The 21,528-nt window shown below is 39.6% G+C and overlaps 1 protein-coding gene and 1 pseudogene across 1 annotated transcript in view; both read right to left on the reverse strand.

Annotated features, from left to right (window-relative positions):
- Positions 1–2,839: 2,839 nt before the first annotated feature.
- The window catches only part of LOC116472654 (pregnancy zone protein), a 60,290-nt gene continuing 41,601 nt past the window's right edge, over positions 2,840–21,528 (reverse strand). Inside the window, exons 18-36 of the mRNA XM_032159576.1 lie at positions 20,350–20,497; positions 19,436–19,664; positions 18,444–18,570; positions 17,982–18,103; positions 16,890–16,941; positions 15,320–15,403; positions 14,587–14,763; positions 14,210–14,297; positions 12,715–12,871; positions 12,032–12,106; positions 11,439–11,619; positions 8,906–9,129; positions 7,420–7,638; positions 7,118–7,245; positions 6,510–6,600; positions 5,596–5,664; positions 4,646–4,748; positions 3,569–3,610; positions 2,840–2,999 (exon numbers count right to left, since the gene is read on the reverse strand). Coding sequence (XP_032015467.1) covers positions 2,977–2,999; positions 3,569–3,610; positions 4,646–4,748; positions 5,596–5,664; positions 6,510–6,600; positions 7,118–7,245; positions 7,420–7,638; positions 8,906–9,129; positions 11,439–11,619; positions 12,032–12,106; positions 12,715–12,871; positions 14,210–14,297; positions 14,587–14,763; positions 15,320–15,403; positions 16,890–16,941; positions 17,982–18,103; positions 18,444–18,570; positions 19,436–19,664; positions 20,350–20,497 — 2,339 coding nt within the window. The 3' untranslated portion in view covers positions 2,840–2,976. The remainder of the gene's footprint in view (positions 3,000–3,568; positions 3,611–4,645; positions 4,749–5,595; positions 5,665–6,509; positions 6,601–7,117; positions 7,246–7,419; positions 7,639–8,905; positions 9,130–11,438; positions 11,620–12,031; positions 12,107–12,714; positions 12,872–14,209; positions 14,298–14,586; positions 14,764–15,319; positions 15,404–16,889; positions 16,942–17,981; positions 18,104–18,443; positions 18,571–19,435; positions 19,665–20,349; positions 20,498–21,528) is intronic.
- LOC116472655 (translationally-controlled tumor protein-like) lies at positions 10,071–10,686 on the reverse strand (annotated as a pseudogene).

The raw sequence follows: 21,528 nt of genomic DNA on the forward strand, positions 1-21,528 counted from the left end.
AGGAAGGGGAACATCACACTCCGGGGACTGTTGTGGGGTGGGGGGAGAGGGGAGGGACAGCATTAGGAGATACACCTAATGCTAAAGGACGAGTTAATGGGTGCAGGAAATCAACATGGCACATGGATACATATGTAACAAACCTGCACATTGTCACATTGTGCACATGTACCCTAAAACCCTAAAGTATAATAAAAAAGAAAAAAAAAAAAAAAATCATTAAAAGAGAAAAAAAAAAAAATAATAAATAAATAAATAAATAAATACAACCTGTTCTTGGATAAGAAAACTCAACCTCAAAAAGCTGACAATGCTTCTTATGTGAATGCACACATTTGATGAGATTCCAACTTTTAAAAAAAAAAAGTTGATTCTAAAGTTCATATGAGAAAATAAACAAAGGCATAGTTGAGAAAAAATCAGAAAAATAAGAGCAATGATGAGGAACTATCCCTATGAGATATTAAAACATATTATAAAGTTATGACAATTAAAATAATGTGATATATGAATACACAGAGAGAGCAAAGAAACAGACTATAAATTCATTAAATACTCCACAAAATGTGTGGAAATTTAGTATAGGATAAAGGCATCCTTTCAAATTAGTGTGCTATGGGTGAACTATTTAATAAAAGCTTGTGAGATTAAGTTGTATTTATGCTTCACTCTTGTGTGGAATTGTATGCTTTTTCTTATCTACTGTTGTCTCTGTAAGACAATTATGTACTTCTGCACATTGTCATGTAGCTTGTGTGCCTGCCTGTGAGAAAAGTCACAGCACCCCACCATCAACCTTATTATTAAAGCATTAAAGCCAGGCTTGGTCATGTGACTTGCTTTAGCCAATAGAATGTAAGTGAAATTGACATACAGCTCATTGGAGCAGAAGCACTAAGTCATTGCTTGATTCGGTTATTTCTCTTTTCCCTCTTCCAGGAGAGTGGCACATTCTCATAAATAGTACTTTGAGCGAGAGTTGAAACCGACTCAATAATCCCATAGACTGTTCTTTTGGATAAACATAGAAATTGACCTTTCTGGTCTTAAAACTTGAAACTTATATTTGTTTTATCTGACTTCCTTCCTCAGGAAAGGACCTTTAGGCCTCTCAAAAGAAAGTATAAGAGAACTGAAACTCACCAGATCACCACATCCAGACAATGAGACATTGGATCCCTCATTCATCATAATTGCTTCCTTGCCCCTCCCTAGTTCCTGTTTTCTTACACGTTGTCACATTTGTTCCCTGCTATATAAACCCCTGGTTTTAGTTGGTCAGGAAGATGGATTTTGAACTGAACTCCCATCTTCTCAGCTGCAGGACCCAATTAAAGCCTTGTTCCTTGGCAATACTTGTCTCAGTGATTGACTTTCTGTACAGCAAGCAGCAGGACCTAGACTGGACCCCTGGTATTTCAGTAATAGAATCTGTTGTTATTTTCATTTCTCAATGAGAAAGTCGAAGCAGTGAGGTTAAACAACTGCCCTACAAAGGACATGAACTCAAAAGAAGACATTAATGCGGCCAACAAACGTAAGAAAAAAAGCTCAACGTCACTGATCATTAGAGAAATGCAAATCAAAACGACAATGAGATACCATCTCATGCCAATCAGAATGGTGATTATTAAAAAGTCGAGAAACAACAGATGCTGGTGAAGTTGCAGAGAAAAAGGATTGCTTGTACTCTGTTGGTGGGAGTGTAAATTAGTTGAACCATTGTGGAAGACAGTGTGTGGCAGTTTCTCAAAGATCTAGAGGCGGAAATACCATTTGACTCAGCAATCCCATTACTGGGTATATACACAAAAGGATATAAATCATTCTACTATAAAGATATAAACATACATGCACATGTATGTTCATTGCAGCACTATTCACAATAGCAAAGGCATGGAATCAACCCAAATGCCCATCAATGATAGACTGTGTAAAGAAAACGTGGTACATATACACCATGGGATATTATGCAGCAATAAAAAGGAATGAAATCATGTCCTTTGCAGGGACATGGATGAAATAGGAAGCCATTATCCTCAGCAGACTAATGCAGGAACAGACAACCAAAAATCACATGTTCTCACTTATAAGTGGGAGCTGAACAATGAGAACACATGGACGTATGATGGGGAACAACACACATTGCCACCTGTAAGGGAGAGTTTGGGGAGGGAGAGCATCAGGAAGAATAGCAAATGGATGCTAGGCTTAATACCTAGGTGGTGGGTTGACCTGTGCAGCAAACCATTATGGCACATGTTTACCTGTGTAACATTCTACACATGTACCCTGGAATTTAAAATAAAAGTTGAAGAAAAAGAAAGAAACCCTCACCGGGGGAAGGGGTAGTGGAAAATAAATAAGTAAATAAATAACTGCCCTAGTGACTTAATTGGTGAGGCAGGGATGGAATCAAGATTCGAACCTAGGCAGTTTGGCTCTAGTGTCTAGAATTTAACCACTGTACAATACTGCCTCTTTCCAACATATTCTCCATTTACTCCAATCATTTTTGCCTCCTGTCAAATCAATTTTTGATGCTTTTGCTTAGGATATTCCTTCTCAAGAAATATTTATGCCTTCCTAATTATTAATCAGTACTACATACTTTTGCCTTTAGCTCCTACGTAAAATCTTCATAGATGAAAGAACATTTTTTTTCTAATGTCTCTTAGAACTTAAGTTATTTAAAATTATCCTTGATTTGACTTTATATCCACATTTGGAATACAAGCAAATATGTTATACAACTGTATTCTTTATATTATTTGAAACAATATAACTCATCATGTGAACATGTTATTAATGTCTGATGAATGAATGATGCAACAAGTGATAGTTTGATCAGAAATACATATTTATTCAGCAAATCTTTTTAGTGTCTATTTTATAGACACAAATAACTCCATTCCTTCTAAGTAAATGTATAGGATAGGACAGAGAATCCACCAAAATATACAGCCTGTATGGTCCTCAAACATTTCCATGCTCTGTATCTATGGAGAAAAGAAAAACGTAAGGAGGTTGTATGGTTTCCTGATGAGCATTCAGTTGAGTGTAAGCAGCAGAGTGAGCTTATGCAGGGTCACAAACTTTGTCTGTGAAAGGCCAGATGGTAATTATTTTAGGTTTATATGCCATGTGGTCTGTCATGACTAATCAGCACACAAAGGCAGCCATAGACAATGTTAATAATAAGTGTGGCTATGTGCCAATAAAGCTTCATTTACAAAATTAAGTGTAAGGCTAGATTTGGTTTGAGGCGTGTGATTAGTTGACCATTGTGTTGAAGGAAGCCCAATTAGCTGTGAAGTGAAATGTTGCTTTTAGAGACAGCTGTCCTACAAATAACCAAAGCTTATTGACTTTTCTGGGAGTGAATATCTGAAATTGGAGAGTCCACTACAGAATAGGCATGCTACGCCACAGTTTTTTCTTGGTGTGAAGACATGCCATGTGGATTGTCTCAGATGTAGGAAAAGCCTCGTAGAGAATTTAAAATGCAGGGGCCCTTGGAGAGTGAGTTAATGCCATCTAGTACGGGTCATAAGCTGTGAACTCTTACCTGTGCTGCAGGGGGCGATATATTCAGCAACCACAGACTCATCTGAAAAGTACGTTGGGTGAAGGAAGAAACGAAAGATCTATGAACTAGGGGCCATGGTAAATCTGTCTAGTCACTTACTACTGGCGAAAAGCACGCCCTATCAGAATTGTCAAAACTTCATGTAAATAGACCAGGATTCAACAGGATCATTAACATATTTATATTCTCTTTCCCTGAGACCGGAGATGGGGATCGAAGCCTGTTCAGAAGGCAGCTGTTCAAATTTTAAATTCTTAGGAAGATGATCATAATTGCACTAACCTGTAGTTCTCTCTTCCATGACGTCTCTGCTTCTATTCACTTTGTTCAGCTTGCTCCCTTAATTCCTTTTCTAAGATTATTGTTCCAGCTTGAAACACTCCTCCTACTTCCATAGACCCCCAAAATTCCATTCATCCTCTAGGATCCAAACCAGATCTTTCTTCCTGTTTGTTCTTCCTGAGCACCAGCCTTCTGTGCTGTTTTTGCCTCTCAAACTTATTGCTTAGCTCACTAACACTCATTTGTCACTAATAGTCTTTCCTGTTATGTAATATTTTTATCTGTGTTATGTTATCTATGTCTCTAAACTACTTGAAAGCAGTGACTATATATTATCATTCTTTTTAATTCTTAAGTTTCTGACTCAAGAAACACTAATTGATAAATATGTTCAGTAAGTTTTTTTTTTGTTTTGTTCTTTCTTTTTTTTTGAGATGGAGTCTCGCGCTGTCACCCGGGCTGGAGTGCAATGGCGCGATCTCGGCTCACTGCAACCTCTGCCTCCCAGGCTTACACGATTCTCCTGCCTCAGCCTCCAAAGTAGCTGGGATTACAGGCACACACCACCACACCCGGCTAATTTTTTGTGTTTTTAGTAAAGATGGGGTTTTGCTATGTTGGCCAGACTGTAGTAAGTCGTTTTTATAGTGTACATCTTGGAGGAAGGAAACAAAAGATTAATGTTGACTAAGTGGGCTAAGAACAGGATCAACTGTCACAACAGGATCCATTTCTTGGCTCTGGTTAAGATTGTTTCATTTTTCTCTCACTCACCTGTCTCATAGTAATCATAGACTTTAACAATTGCTGGCTTCAAGTCTCTTACTGGGATGTCTTGCAGAACCGTGAAGGAAAAACTTAGCGTCTGATTTGTCACCTAAAAGGAAAAGTGGGAGTAATCAAGAACCTAGAAAGCCTCCTTCTTTCTCCCATGAGCAAAACATTGTTGTTCTTTGACTCTTTTTCACCAGTGTCTTTAGGTGAGCAGACATTTGTGGATGTCAAGACGGGTTTTAGAATGCATCCTTGGGAACTCTATTTAGTCAACAGATTTTCTTCTAAACAACTGAGCCAGCTCTATTCTTTTGTAGTCCCTTGTTATGAGATTAACTCTCTGGGCCCATGTGAATGTGTTCTAAGCTAGAGAAACATGGTTTCATACAATCTGTAATTAAAACGACAAAGTATTCTTTCTGTTTGGATACATAAAACATTTTCTTTGTTTTATGGTCATATTTGAAAATATTCATAAAACCCACATTTTATTTTATGGTGACATTTTAGAATGTTACCATTATCCTTAGTCAACCACTGGGGTCATATTTATTCGTTTTGTGGAGGTGGTCTTTAAAATAACAGGAATGCATGATAACCTTTAGTCCTACTGATTTATCACTTCAAATTTAATATTTATTCATATTGTCGGGGAGTGGGGTCTTTAAAACAACAGGAATACATGGTACACCTTTTTTTCTATTGATTCTATACTTTAAATTTCATGGAAATATTCACATTCCAATTTTAACATAATTAAAAATAGAACAGAACACTACAGGGAGTTCAAAGATTTCCCCTCTTATTCTTCTTGGAATAGATAAACTTTCTGGAAGGACATTACTAATGATTGTTTTCCTCATATTACTGGCTATTTACTATTCTAGTAAAGAGACTCACTTAGAAAGATGACCCATATGTAGTCTCAGCCAGGATGTCAGAGCCCTCACCTGTTCCACATAAATGAGGACATGGTTGTTGCTCACTTCTGTCCGGCTCACGGAGCTGGATCTTTCAAGCTGGAGAGAATTAGAAAACTTGAGTTAAAGTTAGAGAACAGATGTGAGAATGCTGTGAGATCTAGAGCAGATTGTAATAAGGGACAAACGGTCATTCTCTGAAGAGAAGAAAGCTAATGGTTTTCAGGTCAGGAGTTCCACTATTCTTCAATATCCAAGTAACACATTAGACCCTCTGGCATCTTTTTTTTTTTTTTTTTTTTAGACGGAGTCTCACTCTGTTGCCCAGGCTGGAGTGCAGTGGCGCAATCTCGGCTCACTGTAAGCTCCGCCTCCCGGGTTCATGCCATTCTCCTGCCTCAGCCTCTCCGAGTAGCTGGGACTACAGGCGCCCGCCACCACACCTGGCTAATTTTTTGTATTTTTAGTAGAGACGGGGTTTCACTGTGGTCTCGATCTCCTGACTTCGTGATCCGCCTGCCTCAGCCTCCCAAAGTGCTGGGATTACAAGCGTGAGCCACTGCGCCCGGCCTCTGGCATCTTTGATAATTTTAGTTCACGGTGATTTTTTCCCTTCTCAAATTTTTAGTGCGTATCAGTCAGTTTGGGATTTAAACCATATCCTATCTTTCTTGGGTGGTTTTATTGTTTTGTGCCCAAGTGCTTTAAATTCCTAACTAAACTATGAGTGGCCTAAGGATAGGGACTCCTCGTGCATTTCTCTGGTATCACATATGTCCCTTAGCTTACGGCCAAGTAAATAGTTCATTTACTTCCTGGGTTTGGGGAAAATATTTTTTTGGGGGCAGGATGCTGTTGACATGGTTTTGCTATTGGTATGGTCTTAGTTTGGAGATACAGAACATACTTTTGAATGAAGTCTATTAGGATTAAAATACACCTACCATTTTTACTGTTGGTTTCAGGGGAATAAAACCAGATACCATCTTTACATCAACAATCACCATATTGGAAGCAGGACGGTTTCCTGTGTAACTGTAGTGTCAAAGGAAAAAGAAGTTAGGGTTTTATACGTGAAAGAAAGCCAAATTTCTGCTTTCAAAAGTCCCTTTAAGCCTGTCTGTCTTCAAGAAGTTGTCCCTAACAATATTCTACAAAGTTCTGTGTTCCCTGGACATGTGCAACGTTGACATTGGACACATGAATATACATCAGATCTACCACTTGCTAAAATTACAGATGTTTAAGCATCACCCCAAAACTATCAAATCAAAATCTTTGGTAGTGAATCTTGCTAATTGGCACTTTTAACATATCTATGGTTTTTGCACACCTCATCTATACGGTTCATTTGTTATTTAGTATATACTACTTTTATATTTTTAGTAGAGAAAGGATCACGTCATAATGATAAAAGGCGAAATTCATTTATAGATCTATCAATTCTAAATTATATTAATCTAATAACATAGTTTCCAAATGGACTATTAATTTCTGTTAATTCCAAGTTGCTTTTGGGCCAAAGATAGGTGATTAGGTCAGAACATCTTACCTGATGGTCAGTGAGATCTGGAAGCTGGTGTGGGCTTTGTGTCCATCACAAGTTTGGGGCACAGTCTGCACTTTTAAAGCAAATGGGGAGTCCTCTTTCTCTGGAAGAATATTGTATTTCATGGATGTCTGTGAAACAGCAAAGACACTATCAGTTTCTCTCTTTTTCTGGGACCCCTCACTTCCTCATTACTTAATGTCTCCAGAGGTGCCCTTTACTTTCCCAGGAAGGAAGGAACAGAGTTTCCATTTCAATTGGCAAGTTTAAAGTTGACTCTCACCCATATAACCTTGGAGCCCTACCTGAAGATACACACATCTTTCCCCAGTTACTGTTATGACATATTCTCCAGGGAGCTCTGGCAATGAGATCTGCTGCAGTAACAGGAGATTGTTGTTGTCTACTTGGAAATTTGTAGAAAAGGTCTGTGAATCCTGAACGGTGACCTGTGCAGTTTTCTCAGTTCTGGTGAAAGTGGCTGCTCCATACCTGGACAGGGCATGGAGAGCCACCACTGTGTCCTGGAAGAGATGAGTGGACAACCGCCCCAAAGAGTAAATTTTTGGCATCTGGGATTTTCCCCCAAAGTCTGTGTTAGCCTGCCATGAGGGAAGCTGGCTTTTTACCCCTCAAGTAGATCTTCACTAGTTGCCTTTCCTTTTTCTCTGCCTTTCAGGCATTATCAAAATCATGCTGCAGTTTCTCCAAATGAAATAAAAGGCTAATAATGTTTATTAATTTCACAGTTTATTTTCATTGACAGTCATTTTGGATATGTCCTTCAAAGAATAGGTCTAAAACTAAGAAGTTAAGACAAAAATAGTGACCATTTTTAAGTAGATGATTGACCAGTTAGATGGAAGAGTGATAAAAATTTACTGTACATGAAAATGGTATGAGACAAGTTGCACTTTCTTTTCTTTTTACCTTCATCTAGCTTGTTTTTATTTCCCCCACCAAATCTCTCTGAAAAACAAAAGTTTCACTATGGAGATCCTAACTGTTGAAAGAAGACATGTAAGAGGGAAAAGCCAGACACTCTGGGTGTTTAATACAATCATTTATACTCTCGATAAAATATTTTTAGAATTATGCTAGAAAAATAAATTTTCAAGAGCTTCAGCTTAAAAAAGATCAACTTAAAGAGAAAGTAAGAAGAGCACTCTCAGGGAAAGTAGAAAGGAGTGAAGAAGCTGAGTTCCTTGGAGTAGTTGAAATGGAACTTCTCATTCTGAAAAGATCAAAGTGGATTCTACTTAGTCACTGTACTTTTAATCACACATTTTTGGGGGGATACATCTTAGAGGATTTCTTGTTAGATTCTGAAGATGTCTGGAACGTTGATTCCCAACTGGAGGAAATTTTTTCATGTTTCAATTGGAAGTGGGGTGCTACTGCATCTAATGGGGAGAGGCCAGGGATGCTATTGAACATTTTATAAGGCTGAGGATAGCTCCTTTTACCACGATGATGTGGCTCCAAACGTCAATAGTGTTGATGCTGAAAAACTCTGGTCTAGAATGTGTCCAATGACCATAGCATGGCTTTAGAGGGTAAAGATGCTCATTGTAAGTCTCCATGTTGCTAATATATTAACATAGGGCTTAGTGAAAAGTGTTATGGGGGATGTCTTAAGTCTTTCCTTAAAATTTTCATGGTCCTCGAATATTCCTAAATAATTCTTCTATGATTTAATAATTGCCTTCTCTTTTCCATTAACTGTTCTACTTTTAAGCCTCCCAATTGCCAACTGAACCTGGAGCAGAAGACCCTTTGGGAACCACTGACCTGGGTGGAGGAGAAACCGCCCTGAGAGTTCTGCTGCTTCATGATCCACTTCACAATGTTAGTTGCAGAGGTCAAGTCCTCTGAGGTGGGGGCTGGCTGGGCCGTGAGATAAGCGAGGAGCACATAGGATGTCATCTCCACCTCAGCAGAGGGAGCCTGGGGTTGGTAAAAATGCCCCACTGGTGCCTGGGGTTTCTGAGGGCGCTCCCAATGGACAAGGTTGTCTTAAGGGTGAGAAAAAGGAGATAATTGTAACTCATAAACAAGTAATTATAACTGGCAAATAAGAGAATGCACATTCATAATACATGGAGCCGAAAATAATACAGGAGAAGCAAGGTCTTCTCTGTCATAAACTTCTGAAACTCACTAACTCACACTTCTATGCCAAACTTGATTCGTCCTGTGGGGCGAAGGTAGGGTAGGTTGATGGAGGAAGAAGCATAGAGCATACTCACCAATCTCTCCAATGTTATTTTAGTTGGACTGATGAAAGAGAAAAGTGGTAGAGAGAGTTCTTTTATTGTTTGTGATATTTCCTGAGAATTGCAGTATAGACTAGAATATAAAACCTAACTATTGATCTCATATGACTTTTGTGATGCTGTCTCTGGCAAATAGAGATAAAAATATTTTGAAAATGTTATTGCATTTTCTTTATGTTTGTTGTACCTCTTTTCTTTCTTTTTTTTCTCCCCAACCGAATCAGTCCCTTTTTGTTCTTTTGGTAACCTCTTCCAGAGTTAACTACTTCTATTGTAGGTGATGAAATGTATAAGGCTCCACTTCAAATGCTGGCACTGCTATAAGCATGTTCTTTCCCGTTAATTCAAATCAGAATTAAAACTTTTGATTCTTGTTTTTTTTTGTACTCCAGCCTCAGAAATAGTTTCCACTGTAGAAGTTATCTTATGGCAGTCGTATTCTTTCTAGTAGTGGTCTACAATCACACTCTAGTTTCTCCAAGAACACTACAAGATAGATTGAGTTTAAATATGTACTAAACTAAACGACACTCTTTCAAATGAGTTTGAATGCATTTTATTTTTAGACAACCTTTATGACATTTTTTCCTTAAAAACAATGCCTCTGCTCCAAATAAATCATGGTCAAAATAAATGAAGATCTCAAGATGACATCAGTTCCACTTGTCTAAGTCCTGGTGTTGTGTGGATGACAAGCAGAAGCCAGTTATGATGACAGGTAATACATCCAAAGTAATGGCCAAATTTGTTAACATTTTTCCATTTCTAAACCATGGAAAATCATCTATGGAGTCACACCATCCTCATGGTAGTCCAGCAGAGGCACCATGCCATGGGAGTTCATGTTTTCACTAATAAAGAACTGGTAGTTTTTATTGCTTCTTGACCTTTTGGCTAAGATCAAGTGAAGAATTGTTAGTTTTTGAGATTAGCAAGAGTGTGCTTGATTTGTTCTGCAGCTCCCGTTATAAAAGGTTTTACTCTTTCTGGTCTCTGTTCTTTAAATTTGTCTTTGATTTTATGTCAGCTTTGATGTACTTCTTGTAGGCTTCTTTTGTGAAGTTGGTTCCTGCAAGTGATTGTTCATGACAACATCAACACCAATGATTACTCTGTTTCCAGTACCTTCGCCTTGGGAAACTTCAGTGAATGCATTTCCACCAATAAGCGAGTCATCAATGTCACCCTTTGTCCTATTGACCATCTTCCCCTCCACCTCCAGGCACAGTCCTTCCTCCATCTCTGGATCTTGTAAATGTCAGAGAACATCTCAGCGTGGCTGATGAGATCCTGGTAGATCAATTATGATGGTAGCTGAAAGAAGACTACAGCAGCGCTGGCTTAGCAGGAGCCCAGAGCATGAAGCAAGCATGGTGCAGCCAGGACAGCATTCGGTGGGCGTTTGGGGGTATGGAAGAGCTGTTGTACCTCTTTTCATTCAATTAAGTAGGCAGAAATCATGAGAAAATGAATCTATTTGTCTATTATATTGGTTTTAGCAAGTAGAAATAAAATTGCATAATTTATCTGCAGCATTATGTCTATTATGTTCTGTTCTGTATAACATATGCAATCCCAGAGAAGATAGTTTTATAAGAGGTGCTCTGATCTCACAATGTATGACTTGGCTAAGGAATTACAGATGAAGCTTGTGGATTTCAGCAGGAATATATTTCTCTTCTTTTTGTAGAATCAGTATAAATGGAAATGGAAATTTGGTACCATTTGCTGTTTGTTCTCACCTTTTTTTGCACAGTTTTTAAAAAAACTTTTATTATTTATTCATTTATTTATTTTTTAAATTTTATTTTGTTTTATTTTAAGTTCTGGGGTACATGTGCAGGATGTGCAGGTTTGTTACATAGGTGTGCCATGGTGGTTTGCTGCACCTATCAACCCATCACCTGGTTATTAGGTCCCGCATGCATTAGCTATTTATCCTGATGTTCTCCCTCTCCACACCTCCCAGACAGGCCCCAATGTGTGCCGTTCCCCTCCCTGTGTCTATGTGTTCTCATTGTTCAGCTCCCACTTATAAGTGCTCTCACCTTCTTTCACAGCTTCCTTATCAAGTGAGTTCAGTATTTCTCTATTCTGATTTTGCTTTCCTAGTAGGGAAAAGGCATAGGCCAGCAATGCCTTGGTGTAGACATGGCTCCCATGGGTCCCCTCCTTTGCTACATTCCAGGCTGACTCCAGGCAGAACAGAGCATTGCGAACAACAGGGTGCTGTAAAGGCAAAAAGGTGGTTGTGTCAAACTAGGGTGAATAGAGGGCAGAGCAAGCCGAGAGCTGGATATTGACAGTCAGATGTTATTAATGGATTTCAGATGGATAGGCAGACAGCTAGATATTCATCAAATTTAAATAGAAAAATATTTCGATCTCTTCACTTTATAGTTCAATCTTAAAGAATAAGACAAGAGAACCTGTTTTTAGGATTGGTTTTGATACATAGTCTAAGGGCATTACTGGGCAAGTGTAAATCCCTCTTAATGCATCAACCAAAGAGCTTATCAGTCTGAGAAATGCCTCATCATTGAACCAAAAGAGACTTGAGACTCAGCCCTTAGCAGGGTGGCATTCCAGACAGCAGGTCTACAGTTTTCATGGTAGGGAATGGGATTGAGTTGGTACCTACAGTGACTGGGAGAGGAATTTCCAGAAGGGCAATAGTAACATAGGCGGAGAGGGTCACTTCATCTTCTACACCTCCCTGTGAATACAACATTGATTTGATTAATTTCAGTGCCAAGTGTTAGTATATTCTCTTCTGTTGTTTGATGGAAACACCTCTCAGTATCTGTTTCTATCAGGTAAGGTAATGCCCCCATTCAAAGTATACCATTTCCTTCTCTCTTTCTCTCTCTCTCTCAACAGGATCTTGCTCTGTAGCTCAGGCTGGGGTGCAGTAGCAGTATCACACATGGCAGCCTCAAGCTCCTGGGCTCAAGCAATTCTCCTGCCTCAGCTTCTCAAGTAGCTGCAACTACAGGCACAGGGCACCATGCCTGGCTAATTTTGTAAAATGTTTTTTTGTAGAGACTGGGTCTTGCTATGTTGCCCAGGCTAGTCTTAAACTCCTGGGCTCAAGTGATCCACCTGCCTTGGCCTCCCAAAGTGCTGTGATTCTATGTGTGATCCACTGCATCTGGCCTGATTTCTTCCTTCTCTGTAGAAGGTTTAATACTCTTTCCCTGATGCCATCCCACATCATCCAGGACTTCATCTTTGCAATTTCCTTGTGCCTCCTTCCTCCCCTCACCCCTGGGGGATGTTATGTTGATGTGTGTCATAGGCTGAGAAGTTCGTGGAACAGTTTACCTTTATGGCATTGTTGAGCAGTGACCCAGAGCTCCTGAAACAGCCATTGTCCTTCTGCATCTGGGAGAGCCACGTAAGAGATTGGGTAATGTGTGCTTCATCAATGAAGATGTAGGATCGAGCCTGGGCAAAAGTCTTCAGTACAAAAGCTGTGAGCCTAGGGGGAGGAAAAATGCAGTGCTGAGGCTCTTTTCATTGAGCACTTTACTGCTCTGTTTTGTACACACAGGCTCCCCCATCACAGTGTGCCCCAAGAAAGTCAATCAGCTATTACTGAGAGTTTGGAGATTTTTTTCTTTTTCACTTGGAAATTTCTTTTTCTTTTTTCTTTTTTTTGCTGCCACATGTTGTTCAATTCATTACCAACCTGTCCTTGCTTCCTAAAGCATTTCTATGCCACTTTAGAGGTTCAGGTTCCTTCTAGTTTTCTTGGTTGGTTAACTAAGGCATTTGCTTTTACACTGTGGGCTTTATGCATTTATTTCCTTTCCTAGATTTCTTAGCTTACTTTTTGTAGTTTTAACTCTAATCAGCTAACTTCTAATGCTCTGCTTCAGTAAATATTTCCCTCCATCATCCTGCCCTTCCACTTTTTTTTCCCCTGTGTTTGCCTGTGTGGTAAAACTACAAAGAGAGAGAGAAAGGATATTATCTAGTAGAAAGTAGTAACGTATGCTCTGTCAGTAATGGTTGTGGTTTTTTCTAGCATTTTTCTAACACTTCGTAGTGCTGAGCAACAATTTACAGGGGCAAGTTACAAACTTATAATGTTCCCTTAGTAACATGAGAAGGAAGAGGGTCTGGGTATATTGGATTAAAAAAATCAACCTAAAAGTGTTCTCAATTTTGCCACTTATTAGATGTTTGCTCCTGACACATTTATTTATCCACACTGAATATCAGTTTTCTCCTCTGTAAAATGAAGCTAATAACTCTCACTTCCCAGGGTAGCTATAAGAATTAAATAAGGTAACATTATGGTTTAGAAATGGTTTCTCCACCAAAACTCATGTTAAAACTTAATCCCCAATGTGGTAGTATTGAGAGGTGGAGCCTTTAAGAGGTGAATGGATCATGAGGGTTCTGCTCTGATGAATGGATGAATCCATTCCTAAATTAAAGGGCTATCATGAGAGTTGGACTGGTGGCTTAATAAGAAGAGGAGGAGATTCTAGCCCAGTCTCTACGAAGTAAAACAAAGAAAATAAGAGAAGGAGAGACCCGAGTGAGCACATTCAATCCTCTAGCCATATGATGCCCTGCATCACTGTAGGACTCCTCAGAGTCCACACCAGCAAGAAGACTCTCAACTAGATGCAGCCCCTAGACTTTGGACTTATCAGCCTTCCCAGCTGTAAGAAATAAATTTCTTTTCTTTATAAATTACCTAGTTTCAGGTATTCTGTTATAAGCAACAGAAAATGGACTAAGACAGGTAATCTATGTGCACGTTCTGAACTCATAGTTGAAATTCAGAATAGATTTTCTTTCTTACCAAGTGTTGCCCTGGTTCCTGCCATATCGTTCCCCAAAGGTGCTGTAGGAGCCATCTTGGTGTTTGTAGTTCAGCTGTCTCTGGTAACCTGAAATGGAAGGCTTCAGATGGTTCATGAAGCATTAAAGAAAGGCAGGCCATCCATATGTTTAGGCTGATGCATCCAGGAGCCATGGACATTTTATGACCTCCTGTGATCTGCCATAGTTTTGTGAATGTTATGGATATATCAAAACACAATATCCTATTAGAGTGTGGGAAGATTGTTGTTTTCATAAAAATTATCATCATGGGTTAATATTCGATGATATAACTGAAGCCTAATTGGGAAAAGTTTCATTAGAGTAACAAAGTAAATTTTTCTCTGTCTCAGTTACCAGTGATGAGATAGCCAACGGCCTTGGCCTTGATCTCCTGCGTCAGCTGCTGGGTTTCATTCAGATAGTTCAAGACATAGATGTTAGGAGCAAATAGGACCATGTTCTGTTCTCCACAGCCATACGGCATCTGGAGGAGATTTTGTATATTTTGCATAGCAGAACCTAGTATGTCACCTGGGGAATGTGAAAGATTAGATGTCAGAATAATTTCAGTTCATGAATAGCCAACATTATTAACAAAAATGGCTTTTATATTCAGAGTCTATCATTTAGGTAAGAGAAGAGTTATATACACAGAGTGTGACTTCCAGGATCCTAATAAGAATAGCAGCTATCGCCTGTAATCCCAGCACTTTGGGAGGCTGAGGCCGGCGGATCATGAGGTCAGGAGATCGAGACCATCCTGGTGAACACAGTGAAACCCCGTCTCTACTAAAAATACAAAAAAATTAGCCAGGCATGGTGGCAGGCGCCTGTAGTCCCAGCTACTCAGGAGGCTGAGGCAGGAGAATGGCGTGAACCCGGGAGGCGGAGCTTGCAGTGAGCCGAGATCACATCACTGTACTCCAGCCTGGGCGACAGAGCCAGACTCTGTCTCAAGAAAAAAAAAAAAAAAAAAAAAAAAAGAATAGCAGCTATCAAGAACTTGATAATTCAAATACAAATACGTAGATAAGATGTACAGTGGCAACTCTTTTGGCCCAAGTTTACTAAATGGAAGGTGACTCACCCAGAACTGAGAAAGAAGCTCTGGCAGATTCTTTGACCACATTTGATGGGAGCTTCAAGGACAACTGCTCAGACACATCAGCACCTTTAGAAACAGACAGCCTATGTTAAAGGAGGACATCTATGATTACAATATAATTTAGTGATTATAATGTAGTGAGAGCTTCAGAGCCACACTCCCTGGATATGGTACTGGCCCTGCTTTGTGACCTTGGGTAAATTGTGATGATTTGAGGAAAAAATACATGTAAAACATTCAGAACAGTATCTGCAACATATTCAATTTCAATGAATGTGAGCAATTGTTATTATTGCGGTTATTTTATTATTAGAGTTAGCAGTAATATTATTATATCTCCTTGTGGAACTCTGGGTGCAAGGAATAAGAATTGGACTTAATGACTACCTTTGATAGTCTAATTGCTTTTGGCACTGTGTGACTTCCAGAGTCCTTCCTCTTCTCATTTAACTATATTTTTGCATTGCTGTGCTCAGCAGCTTTCTAAAAGAAGCCTAAGACTTAGTGGGGGAACTATCGCTCTCCACTTTTGTAGCAATATTAAGACTTATACCCATAATAATACAAGTTATTTTACTGCCTCCCTTACTCTATATAATATTTGAATGGAGTCCCATGTTTATAAATAGATAACGTGAGTGTACCTTAAATTAGTCCTTCTCAAATGACAAATATAGTGTTGTATACACCGTGGACATAAAACTAATAATGTGGCAGTGCTGTAAAAAAGCTACAACTAGTTCTTAATGATATGATGAAGTTAAATGTAAATTATTTTCTGACACAGAAAACACACATTTTTAGTGAGATAGGTAGAAAATGCTATATGTTTTGTCAGCAGCTATTTTAGAGACCATCTCTTGGGATTCGAACTTATCATGACCCTGCTCTCTTTAGTTTTTGTTGTTGTTGTTGTTGTTTGTTTGTTTGTTTTTTTGAGACAGTCTCACTCTGTCGCCCAGGTTGGAGTGCAGTGGTGCGATCTCGGCTCACTGCAACCTCCCCCTCCCCGGCTCAAGCGATTCTCATGCCTCAGCCCCCCATGTAGCTCGGACTATAGGTGCCCGCCACCAGGCCTGGCTAATTTTTGTATTTTTAGTAGAGACAGGGTTTCACCGTGTTGGCCAGGCTGTTCTCAAACTCCTGACCTCAAGTGATCCTCCCGCCTCAGCCTCCCAAAGTGCTGGGATTACAGATGTGAGCCACCACACCCGGCCAACCCTGCTCTCTTTCTACCTCATCCTGGGACACCCTAAGCTTCTTCAGCTGGGTTTGTCAGTGAGCAGCCACAGGGCCATCCAGGTAAAAGAGCTACGTATGAACCAAGAAAGCCCAGGTATTAGTCCTGTCTGTACCACCTGAGTCCCATTAACTTGCTCTCTTGGGCTCAATGTCTTCATCTGTAAGACATACATAAAGAAATATTTAGTATTATGCTGCCTTTCATGGAACACTTTGAAAACTGGGAGATAATATGAATGCGCATTGTAACTTGAGGTTTATACCCCTTTGTGGCTTTGATCTCACTATGATTATGAGGATGGACTCTTACCTGAGGCACAGGTCATGGAACTGAAAGTCTTTTCTTGCTCAATACCTTCAGCCTTGGATGAAAAGAAAGAAAAGGAGAAAAGATAGAAATATCCCGGTGACAAGAGAACAACCATGGATTCCTTTCTTTGATTGGGGGAGGTTTACACGAATGATGTTTACCATCCTACTCTTTTTTTTCCAACTTTTATTTTAAGTTCAAGGGGACATGTGCAGGATGTGCAGGTTTGTTACATAGGTGGACGTGTGCCATGGTGTTTTGCTGCACAGATCATCCCATCACCTAGGTATTAAGCCCAGCATCCACTAGCTATTCTTCCTGATGCTCTCCCTCCTCTCACTCCCACCCTCAGACAGGCCCCATATATGTTGCTCCCCTCCATGTGTCTATGCGTTTGCATCATTCAGCTCCCACTTATAAGTGACAACATAACATCCTACTTGTTATTGAATTATTACCAATCCATAAAACATTGAAGAACCAGGGAGGGTGGTAGAGAGAAAATGGGAAGAGATCATAAGGGCAGTAAATCAAAGGTAATGGGTATGAGAGATATGTGAATCTTAGGAGAGAGGTGGAGATCAAGAAGTTCACTCAATGTAATCCCAGCACTTTGGGAGGCCGAGGAGGGAGGATCACGAGGTCAGGAGATCGAGACCATCCTGGTGAACACGGTGAAACCCCGTCTCTACTAAAAAAAAAAAAAAAAAAAAAAAAAAAAAAAAAAAAATTAGCCAGGCACCTGTAGTCCCAGCTACTCGGGAGGCTGAGGCAGGAGAATGGCACGAACCCGGGAGGCAGAGCTTGCAGTGAGCCGAGACTGCGCCACTGCACTTCAACCTGGGCAACAGAGCAAAACTCCGTCTCAAAAAAAAAACAACAAAAAAAAAGGAAATTGCACTCAAATAATTTGTGAAAAAAATTTACAATAGCTGGCAATGTTGTCTGCTGCAATGCTTTTAGGATAGGAAATTCCATTAGTCTCACAGGATGTATTGTGTGAGCATGATATTAATGGTTCTTTGTTGTCTCAAGAGTGACCGCCCGGTGTTGCATTCTTACAGTTGTTAGGGACTCCCAAAAATATGTTACCTCCACCAACAGGGTTTTGATGACTGTGTCTTTTCTTTTACTCTCAGGGACCTCAGCAACCTCATTTCCACAGAGTTCTAGGGTCTGCATTGCCTCTGCACTCACTGAGAAGTTCACATTCCCTAAAACAAGGAATATTGAAAACATGAGTATCCACTTTGATAGTCCAATCACCTTTAAAGGCTACACCTTAAACTTACAATTGGCCAGAATAGAAAATAAGGCTTAAAAAACCCAAAAAACCCACAAGGTTAATGTACACTGAGAAGCCAATGTCCAAGAGTAGTGATTATGGGGACTAGCTTGGGTAAGAACAGTGGGAGGAGGTCATAGTGGATAGAAATATGAAAAAAATTAACTTTATATATCTATGGCAAATAAAACAGAGAATATGATGAAAAAAGTGCTCTGCCAGCCACCATCCTTGTTGATTGATAGGCCCTTTTGGGTACTGTCACTCACCCAGAGTTTTAGGAGTCACTGTCCAAGACAAGGTTTGCCTCTCATTTCCACAGATACAATAGGATTCTTCTCCCTTTGTATTTTGGGAAGCTAGGAAGGCTGGAGAGGCTTTCAGCTGCACACTGACCTATCGCCCCATGTGAGGCAGAGACAGAAATGATCAGAATATGGAACGACGTGAACATGTAGAATTGGGGCCAAGTGTGAGATGCTGCAGTAAATTGGGATTGCAAGAAAAATGTATGTCACATAGATTCATCCATGCTTTAAGAAGCATGGAAATGGCAATGATACAAATCAAGATTGGTTGTGTATTAGGAGGATTTGGCATTTGCCTTAGGGTAGATTGTGGACGTGTAGGCTTGGCAGTGGCGGAGGAAAGGGAAAAGCAGTGATTGTATATTGCCCTAGGGAGTACTATCTGCTGCTATGTAGATTTTCTTACTGTTTCTTCCTTCCTCTATTCTCCTATTTCTTACAACATATATTACATGTCTACTCCATACAAGACATAAAACACTGGGAATGGTAGATGATAGGCTCCCGATCTTGAGGAAAGATGACCTATATACAACCACTATTACATAATTTACAAAGAGATAAGTGCTATAAGATAAACTAAAATTATATATTTTGGAGATTTCAAGATGAGGGGTTGGAGAATGACACTCGTGGAACTGAGAAAGATGAGTTGTGTGTCAGCTTCACGAATGTTCCTGGCATAAAACCTAACTTGCAGCAAAGAATTCTGCAAGCGCTAAGAAATAGAAAAGCAAGGTGTGGCTTAGAGAGCCATGGTTTAAGCACCCATAGCATATATATCATTGTATTATCTTTCTGATCATGTCCTGCTTTGCATAGCACTAATTATTCACAGTGCTAACACACAATCCCTTGAATTATCCTTAGTCTCAGGAACAGAATCAGTAGCTGACTGATCAAAGGAATCTTTTGTTCTACCCACCTTTCCTGTTCACCCTCATTTCCCTTACCCGGATGCATTTGGGAAGGTAGTTTAGGACCGTGGCCTTGAGTGTGAAGACCTCTCCACGAATCACAGAGTAAGGCATTGTGAGCTCCACAAAGAAGGGTTGGAAGGCTCGGAGAGAGGCAGTGGAAGAGATACCAAGTCCAGCATCTTCGGACAGGCAGAAGGCCCCTGCCTTCCACTCGGTGATCGTGTCAGGGACTGTTACTCCTACCTCAGCCACACCTGATGAGCTGGGGAGGAGGACAAGTGAAGAATAGAAATAATGAATATAAGCCACCTTTTCTCAAGTGAGAATCCATATGCATAAAGCTAATGTCAAGAACTGAATCCACTTAAGGGTATATGGGTGTGTGTGTTCGTGTGCACACTAGATTATGTCCTGGGATCTGAGTTGGGAAAATGAAAGCCACTAAATGGTACCCCTCTCCCTTATCAACAAATGATCATATCCCACATGTCTGTACTTTGAATAAAAGTATTTGAATTGTGATTCATTTTGGTCCTTAACTTCCCTTGCTATTGTATAATCCCATAAATAAGCATTTTTAAGAATCATGACCAACAATTCGACCGTTGGATTAATGTAGCCTGATTTGTTTATGTGCCTGCTCGAGCCCTGATATTTACAGAAGGCTCCCTGAATGACATTAAGCAGTACATATAGAACTGAATATTTATAGTTCTCATGTCTACTATTTGACAGTATCAGAAATAATTATTTTAGAATTGCTCAGCACTGAGACAATTGTATTAATAAGCCTATGCAATTGCAGCATTTTACTTAGGTTTATCCTAAAAAGTAAGAGGTTAAGATAATTATTCAGAACTTTTCAGGAAGATTGTCTTAGAATTGAAAGTGTTGGAGGAACCACATTCCCTCCCCTCCAGCAAATGGAGGAAAGTAAAGTTACTTACTCCACTGCCACCAACTCCCAGATCCAAGTCTCAGGAAAATAGCTTCGCACCGTTTCAGGGACTGGCCCTGAACTTTGTTCATTATTTAAGGGTATCATATATGCACCTAACTGAGGAACATATGGTCTCGCTACTACTCCTAGACCTGCTAAAGTAAGAGAAAATTGTCTAGTTAGGGAAAAACATTCATTAATTTCATGGTGCACATGTGAGACGTCAGAGAACAAATTTTCAGTTTTCCTGCTCAGACTGTCCTAAAAGTCTTGTAGAAGTTGCAGAACTTGGGAAATACTTTGTGATCCTTCATTCCCTGAAAAGAGAGGAGTCTTTGTCAAAGGTGGAAATTCTATATATCCTAGACATAGCATAATTTGATGTGAATGGAAGCTGGAAAAACAAGATCACTTGGAGACAGTTTTATGGGTTTTGTGGCGAAGGACCAGTTTTGAAGTTGAGACAGTATTGCTTCATTCTTAGAGAAACTGAGCAGGAATTGTAAAATGCTCTTTAGACATTGTGAGTGGTTGCTATACTGAAAATGAAATTACCAGTGGAGTGAACAGAATTTAATGATTTACATTCTGTGTACTGTATGGAAGTTTGCAAAACTGTTGTTCTCTGGGGAATAAGATTAGAGCATTAGATTTTATTCCACTTATTTTTTGACATCTGAAATAAACAATTTAGATGTCAAAAACAGATATTTCCATTTGGAATGGCTGTGTGGTTGAGACAAAGAAATCATTTACCAACGTGAGAGGGTGGAGAGCTAGACATGAAAGCAATTTTGTCCATGTTGTGCCTGAAATCATGCTTACTAATTGAATTTGATTTAAGATCTCCCTCCATGCATCCCATCTGATATTTCAGAAATACCTTGTGAAAGAATACTTATAAGGAAAAATATATTTCTAGCAATTTCACCCTAATAGTTTTCTCCACTGAAAAACGCATCAGTAGTAATTTCTTTGGTGAATATCATACACCTTCTTGCCCCATGTCCTTCCAAGTGGTAACGATTTCTATCTCTGACTCTGATTTCTCACTGATGTTCTGTCTTCTCTGTCTTCACTCTTCTCTTAAATATTGAAATATCTAAAAGGATGATGCACCTAAATGAACTGTTTTCCATTTTCTACTGGATATGTCAAGGGCCCTCCAACTCCTCCAGTTATTGCA

The sequence above is a fragment of the Hylobates moloch genome, unplaced genomic scaffold (assembly GCF_009828535.3).
Source record: "Hylobates moloch isolate HMO894 unplaced genomic scaffold, HMol_V3 SCAFFOLD_8, whole genome shotgun sequence".
NCBI classification, from domain to species: domain Eukaryota; kingdom Metazoa; phylum Chordata; class Mammalia; order Primates; family Hylobatidae; genus Hylobates; species Hylobates moloch.